General features: G+C 58.8%; 1 protein-coding gene across 1 annotated transcript; it reads right to left on the minus strand.

Moving 5' to 3' along the window:
- Positions 1 to 4,009: 4,009 nt before the first annotated feature.
- On the minus strand, positions 4,010 to 8,201 carry LOC144987925 (uncharacterized). The gene is made up of 2 exons (XM_078937730.1): positions 5,275 to 8,201; positions 4,010 to 5,177 (listed from the first exon to the last, which is right to left on the minus strand). Exons 1-2 carry the CDS (start codon positions 6,458 to 6,460, stop codon positions 4,399 to 4,401), a joined length of 1,965 nt encoding a protein of 654 aa, XP_078793856.1. The 5' UTR covers positions 6,461 to 8,201; the 3' UTR covers positions 4,010 to 4,398.

Here is an 8,201-nt window from a genome sequence, read left to right on the forward strand (position 1 = left end):
CATGCAGTTTGGATTTCTGCTCGGCATCACGGTGCCTTCCGTGGCGGAGGAGCTGATACGCAGGGAGCTGGAGCAGGCCAGGACTTCGTGGGAACTCACCAAGACCATAGAGGTCCTGGAGTACTGCGCGGCTCAGCCCACGCTCACGGACAGGATCTGCCAGAAACTCGCATCCCTCCCCAGAGCGGAGAAGCTGGACTCTGTGCTGACGATGGCCGAGCTCATGTGCGGCACCGTGAACGCGCATCCGGATTCTTTTGTGTGCGTGGTGGAGAACGCTCGCAGGGTCCTCTGCAGCGACAGGCCAGAGGTCCTCGTCATGGGAGACACCCTCTTCAGGGTGGTGTCCCAAGACTCCAGCGCCGTCAGGACGCGCATCGCTTGCGAAAACGTGAAGCTCGCGCCCGAGTTCTGCGTCTACACCGCCGCCGACGAGAAGTCGCGGGGCGACGGGCTCCACGAGTTCACCATGGAGTTGGTCAACAAACGCGAGCTGGGCGACGGGGACCTGGCTTTCGCGGACGACTCCAGCTTCAGGGACCAGGTCACGGAGATGCCGGTGAACCACATTCTGATCGGCGGCGGGCGTTCGGTCGGCATTCCCATCGCGTTGGTGGACGGCGTGCAGATGGAACACGGATGCGGGAGGGAGACGTCCACGGAGCACAAAGCTTTCAGCAACACCCAGGGTTTCAAGTGGGAGTACTTCACGGTGGGCTGCACGGCTCCGGCGCTCGGCCAGATATCGCCGTCCAAAGTGCTCTCTGCCACTGACTCCGAAGAGGTCGGCTACAAGCAGCTGGCCCAGCGATCGCCCTCGGTCTCGTACCTGCACCAGTACGACGGCGCCGTGGTCTGCGTGACGCTGAGGGAGCTGCACCGCCTCGGCAGTCCTCGAGCTCTCTTCGGCAGGGAGCGCAGGGACAAGCTGCAGGGGGACTTGAACGCCTTCATGAGGAACGGACCCAGAGGGATCGCCGTGGGACGCATGGCGCAGTTGGCGCACAGCGATGACTGGTACCAGAAGATCAAGAACCCCGCGTCGCTGCTGGAGTTCGACGTTCGAAACATGGTTGTGCCCGAAGCCCCGGACGACGCCTCTCACGGATCGGCCGCCGTCGAGCCCGTGCGCTGGGTCGTCAGGCCCAGGGTGGCCCTGTTCAACACCTCCGCCATGAACAGCCTCTCCAACGAGATCGCGCAGATCGGAAGCGAGCTCCTCGCCCGCTTCGGAGACAGCGAGCACGCCAAGACCGTGACCCTCAACCTCACCTTTCTCAGCAAAGCCCTGGATTACCGCGGTGGTGCGCAGCGCATGCTGGAGATGAGAGGCAAGATTCTCGCGAACCAGCCCATCCGTGACTTAGAAGTGGATGGGTGGACGAGGGGCCGCCTGTTCTGGTCCTGGATGGCGGACCCCATATGCGCCGTGTACATGCGAAAGGCGCTCGGGGCCAAGGAGATCGGCGCCAATGCGCCTGATTTCACCGTGGAGGAACAGGAGGTCCTGGTGCAGCTCGAGGGGTTGATAACCGGAGTGCTGGCACTGTTTAGAAACGTGGTGGGGGACAGGTCGAACTCTGTCGTGGCCTCCATGCCCTGCTGCTTCAGCCACCGGCGCTACGCGGCCATAGATGGGTCCCAGGCCACGGTCAACGAACGCGGATATCCCGTCTGGTTCACCTTGGACGACATGGACTACTGCAACCTGATGTATTGGATCATCCTACCGAGCCTGGGGGCGAGGGTGTATCGCCGGCAACCCGTCGTCGAAAACGAAGCCCACGCGGTGCGCGACCCGCTGAGGTACAGGGACGGGGAGCCGAACCTCTCTCTCGAGCTGGGCATCGACGGCAACCTAGGATTGACCGTCGCCCGTCTGACCGGGGAATGCGTCTTCTCCAGGGTGGCGCCCGAGGCCTTCGCCGAAGACGCCAGCGAGCAGTTCGAGCCCACGGCCTCTCGCCACGTCTCCTGCACGGACCTGGGATTCCACAGGAACTCTGTGGTCACGTACATGTGGTCGATAAGACTCAGGAAGATCTCCGGCATCGGAAACGACCTGGCCAAAGCGCTCCTCGGCATGCACTACAGCACCCTGCTCACTCACGACGTGGTCAGGGATCACTACGACACCGTCTACTACTCCGGCTTGTCCTACCTGATGTTCAGGGGAGTGAGGTTCACGGGCTGCGGAGTGTCCCTGATGCAGCAAAAGTCGGCTCTGTACGCGCTGGGCACGCAGGTGCTGTGCAACCCGACGGCGAACAACACTCACCAGGTGTGCACCGTGAACCAGTACTGCGAGTCGGTGGTGATACCGGACACCCTGGAGTCGCCCGGGCTTTACATCCCCAACCTGTACATGAAAGACGTGCGAGGGGGAGACGTGCACCTGGAGGGGCGCGGAGGGCCGTACGACATGGTGATCGCGGACGCCTTCAACGGCTTCTGCCCGGAGTCCGACAGCGCTTGCGGCTACCGCAGGCCGTACATCTTCACCACCGGCCGGTCCCAGAGCCTGCAGGGACTCACGGGCGAGGTGCCCTTGGATCCGCTCATGCGCTCGGAGGCCTACACCTGCATGCCCACTCTGCTCAGGCCCTTCAGCTCGGCGCTCAGGTCGCGAGGCAGACGCAGAGGCGACGGCGGAGAGGACAGCAACCACAGCGTCTTCTGCGACGCCCTGCACGCGGCGGAGTTCGAAAAGAGCGTGCTGGATCACGTGGGGGACCTCTTCAAGGACACCACGGAGAGAGCGAATGGGAACAAGCGGGCCACGGACATCATGCAGCCCTCGCTCGGGGTGGCTTTCTGCGGTACTTACAGCATCGGGAAGACCTCGGACAGGAAGCTCATGAGCGCCTGCGCCGCGACGGGCGGCGAGCCCCTCGTCGACAGGCTCGCGCCCAGAATCAGCGGCACGGGCCTGTTCGCTTGCAACCCCATGCAGACCACCGCTCGGTTGATAGCTCCCATATTCAGCAGGATATTCGAGAGCCCCAACCATGGTCGCAGGCTGTTCTTGTGAGGGAGGAAACGGAACGTAAAACGGGCGAAGCGCGCGGGAGAAAGGAGAGAGAAGAGAAAGCAGGGAGGAAGGATGCCTCGGGTCAGGGGGCCCGGCTTAGCGCGCAAGGTGGCCCGCGGACTCTGGGCCTTTGCTGAATTGGTGCTTTTGTGCGGGGTCAATTTCTTCGTGACCCTGTACATGCACCCAGTTGACCGCGAGCGCGCCATCGCCTTGATTAGGAAGAGGGAGGAGGCCGAAGTGGACGCCGCCATCAACACAGTGGCCAGGTCCATCACGGGCCTGGACGCGAACATAGAAATGATCAAGGGGATCATCGGCTCCGAGTCATGTGACAGGGCCGTGACCGCCGAGTACGTGAACGAGCTGCGCTCGGCCGAGACTCAGAGGGACCAGCTCCGCTACATGCTCATGGCGCTCAGGGGCCGGATCGATGCTGTCAGGCTGGTGGGCGCGGTGGACACTCTGTCAGACAGCGTGGGGCTTCAACTCAACGCTTCGGCCAAGATAAACAGGACGGTGCTCGCCTTGAACGTCCACAGGGACCTCGACGACATGAGGGAACCGGTGTCTAAAATGACGGTGGAAGATGCCAGCGGGGCTTACGAAGACGGCCATCTTACTCAGAGGCACCCTCACTGGCTCGTGTGACCGCCCTTAAACTGGGTAGTCCCGCTACGGTTCTCTGATGGGGAACGCATATAAATTCCTACCGGAAGGTCTGGGTTGTTGGGGTTTCAGGGCTTTTCTTTTCTTTTCTTTCTTAGTGTACCTGCCCTTTGTATAAAGTGTGTCTCTTTTGCTGTGCTGCCTTTTTTGTTTTGTTTTCAAATGCAACAGTGTTTGACTGTCTGTGTGTGTTGATCTTGTAACAAATTCTGAATAAAATAATTTCTGAAAACACAACTGCTTGGCTTGTTTCCATATTCTGTTTGCCAAGAAATGTAGAGAGAAGATGTGAGACTACAGTAGGCGTACTTCAATCAACAGCAATATGATTTTATTCAAAGTACAAAAGGAAAATAAGTCTTACATTTCAAGAGGGTACAGTTCATGTGATTGGATTGCATGCTGAGGGTACAGTTCATGTGATTGGATTGCATGCTATGAAAAAGAAATGCACGAGGTAGAAAGACAACTACGCAAGCCTTCGCTGTTTCAATGGCAGTCACAAGGAATAACATCTGCTTGTCGAAAGAAACCTCTGAGATAACTGTGGTAAAGAAAACAAATTGTAAAAGAGTAAAAGCAAAACACTTCGATGACAATTCCTATGCAATCATGTTCCACACACCTGTTTTTTTCAAAAAAAAATATAATATAAAAAAATGATGATGAAATAATGTGAACATTGTGAGCAAAAATGTTCATACGTAGACATTTTTGTCACCTTCGTAGCAAATGGGTCGGGTCAGCGTATTTCCAGTCTCCGAGTTACGGTGGCAGTCGCTGAACTCCTCTGCCACGTTCATGTAAAGCGTCTGGGATTGGCAGCAAGACAGCGGCCTGTAGTCGAACAGAGCGGCCGCAGCTGCGTTTTTAGCCGAAAACACATCTGCGTCCAAGGCGAAGGGTCGTACCCTTTTGTGTACGTAGCTGGGATCCGCTTTCTCCATTCCGCTTCGGGCGGCAAGCTCAGCGATGGCTTGAACGATGGTGGGTCCATCGAGCGGCTTGCAGTCCAAGACCACGTGGATGTCCCTTTCAACGCTCCCGCCGCCTTCCCTTGAGCGGTACTGCACGGTGAACCACGTGCGCAGGAGGAAAATCATCCTCTTGAACTTGACCTCGGACACCGTCTCCCTCAAAGAACTGTCGATCAGTGGGAGGACTCTCATGCTCCCACCCTGGCACACTCTGGTGGTGCACCACGCTGCCAAGACGATCTGTTCCTTGAACACGAAACAGCACCAGTGAAAGTAATGCGTGCCCATGTCCACGTCGAACAGCCGCGGCAGGTGCACGTCGGGCCCGATGGCCGCCTGGGTGCTCTCGGGGCACCATTTCCCCACTAGCACGCGGTCCCAAAACCCCGGGATGTGAGGCATGCAAACGTATCTGTAGGCATCATACTCAGGCAAGAGCTTATTTTCCCAGTAGGTGAAAGACATGTCGTTTGCTGGATTCTTTATCAGGGTCTGGAACGCTGCGTAAAAAAAAAAAAGAGAGAGAGAAATCAGAGAGAGGAAAGTCAGACTCTTGAAGCTGTGCAAGGTCGAGGTGCTAGAGGGTGTGCCTCTTACCTCGCTGAAGTTCCTCGTCACTTGGCGACCCTTCGGCCAACATCCTTTCAACGCATTCCTCTTTTTCGATCCTCGTCATGAAGCGGTCGCTACCTTCTCGCTCCAGTTCCCAAGCTCCTACAGCCTCCATCTCCGGCATGTCAGCCAGCGCGTTTGCCGTGGCGTTCACCATTCCGTTCTCGGAGACGACCCAGTGCTTTCGGCAGCCTCCCTGCGCTCTGATGCACAGCGTGCACAGGACGCATCCGCAGAGGCACTGCACGGGTCGATTGAGTTGCAGGAGATACCCGCAGCACACCGGCGCACGGTTGAAAACCCGTCTGCATGATGGGCAAGTGATGAGATCTTCGAGCGTGGATAGGGAGACGCCGGGGATGCCGTCCCAAGGGCGCGGCCCCGCGCTGCCCTCTGCGCTCCAGCACGCAAGCTCCTCTTCTGCGGGCGTCCTGGGCTCGCGTCGGTTGGACTCCACGGAGAGACAGAGCCCTGGAGACTCACTCTGCAGCGCTGCGCCGGGCTCGTCTTTCGGCGGCTCGACGTCAGGCTGCGAGCTCGGGCGTCCGTCCCCTCCATGGTCGAGATCTTCGTCACCCGTCTCGGGTGGCGGAAGTAGAGAGCCTGGAAGCTCAATCGTCTCCGCGCAAGTCGAAGCGACCCGAGGAGGAACTTGGTAACCGTTTGGGGGTTCCGCCGCGCGCGGCTCGATGCAATCGGGGTACGTGATCAAGTTGATGTCGTCGTACGCTTTCGTGATGACGCTCTCGCACAGCATGGCGCTGGCTTCTTCCTCCAGCGTACCGTACTCCTCGTCCTCAGTCGAAGTCAAATAATATCTGGAGGGGTTTCTGTAACGCACCCACAGTGACACAAAAGACAACTTGTGAATATCACCTTCAAACCATGCCTCCCAGGATCGACGGGGATACCCACGGCTGGCCGCTGATGCTCCAGATGGCAGTGTGCAGCTCTTCGTCCATTCGCTTCGCGACCTCGACGCCTTCCTCGGACTCCGGGACGTCGATCTCCCCCGGGCGGAGCGAGCGTTCGCTCTCCGCGCCTCGGTCTTGCTCCGTGGCGTCCACTGGGCTAGGCGGAGGCGCCGGAGTGGGCTCGACGTGGTTTGCTTTCCGCAGGGCTTCGAGTCCAACGCAGATTGCGCCTCCCGGTACCGGCTGTCGCCCTCCATCCGCGAGGGCCTCGCGACACCCCGCGCTTTCAGCACCAGGACACAGAGGCTCGCCGCGAGCCTCTTCCGCCTCGTCTTCGGTTTCCTCCGGAGAGGCCGCCTCGTTTTCTACGCGCCCCCGACTCTTGTCGTCTTCGTCCGAGGAGGAGGCGCTGACATCAGATGGACTGCACGCGCGCTCTTTGGCCTCGTACTCGGCCGTGCGAATTTCGCCCTTCTCTTCTTCGCCCTCGCTGTACTCGCCTTCGCTGGAGCTGTCTTCCTTTGTCGAACAACACCCTAGTCTCCAGGGCCTGGTCGCGGTGTCTCGCTCCGTGCGACGGCCTCTCCGCGAGGACGACGATTGGGGGTTCGCGCGGTCAAAATTGCAACCGGCGTGAGGCACAGCCCAGCGAACTGCCTTTCGCCTGCCGTCGTGAGCTTCACCGACATCCACGCCAAAGTGCGACGGTTCTTCACCAGTGGGCCCCTCTGGCTCGGTCCTCCTTTTCACGAGCCGAATCTCGGATTTAGTCCTGCGAGGGCTGAGGCTCGGGTCCCGCTTGCGCTTGATCCTCTCGCTCCGGTGATATTTGCCGTCTCCTTTTCGCACGCAACCGCCCGCAGGGTTTGTCCTTCTGCGACGAGGTGCAAATTCAGGGTCGAGCTCCTTTCCAACCTGCCTCTTGAGTGTCGGGTAGAGGGGAGGCTCGCGGTCGAGACGGACGCATCCGAGGGCCCGCTCGCGTCCGCTTCCTCGGTAACGATCGCGGACTCCATCCCTCTGGTCGCGGCGGGAGATCTCGCCCTCGGCCCACTCGGGCGTCCAGTCGAAGCGCTTTCTTTCTCTCCTTCTCTTCTCCGTTTCTTGCCTTCTCCTTTGCTGCAGGTTGCGCAGGGGAGAAGGCGTAGTGTATCTGCGTTGGCCCCCGCCGATCCTTCTTTGTTCGGGCCTGGCCTTCCTCTGCATCTTTTCGTTCTCGTATCCAGCCGAAATCACCCTCATTGCACCGCGGGCTTCGTTAGAACAGAGAGCCGAGTTCCACCCAGATGCCGAGGGGCGAATCTCTAGTGTTCCTGTACGAACGAACGCTGGGGTGTGAGCTCAGTCCTCTGTGAGCAAACTTGGCAGCACTTATATAGCCCCTCCTCGACAGTCTCGAAATCTCTGCAACAGAAGAAACTCTCACCTTCCTCACTTTCATGCCAAAACAAAACTCATCACTATCAGTGAGTCTGACCTTCCCCCAGAGTGCAAGAACTCCGCTCGCAGCAAGACGTCTCTGGGTTGGACGAGATCCGTCAGAGTCAGGCCGATGTTTACAGCGTCTGACCGATGTGAACAGCGTCCGTCCGACAGCCACTCGCCTCCTCCGACCAGGCTTAAAAACGGCCGAGTGCAGTTCATAGAATACGACCGATGCTCGCAGTCACTGTCCTCCCTCCTCGACCTTCCCGCGAAGCTCAAAAAGTCAGACCGGCATCTCGCACGCCAAGCATCCACGGTGGCATCAATCCGCTGTTAATCGGAGCAGCCCAGACATTCGAAACACAAAAAGTTCTGGGCTCAGAAAAGAAAACTGGTAGGCTCAGGGGAAGGTAGATAATGTTTGGGAGCAATAGGAAAACAGGAGAGGCAGGGAGTAAGACATGAAGGTGGAGACTTGGGAGGAGCAGTGCTCAGGGGAAGGTGGAGAATGTTTGGGACCAATAGGAAAAAAGGAGAGGCAGGGAGTAAAAGATGAAGGTGGAGACTTGGGAG

The sequence above is a fragment of the Oryzias latipes genome, chromosome 19 (genome assembly GCF_053564925.1).
Source record: "Oryzias latipes strain Hd-rR chromosome 19, Olatipes_Hd-rR_3.1".
In the NCBI taxonomy this organism is placed as follows: domain Eukaryota; kingdom Metazoa; phylum Chordata; class Actinopteri; order Beloniformes; family Adrianichthyidae; genus Oryzias; species Oryzias latipes.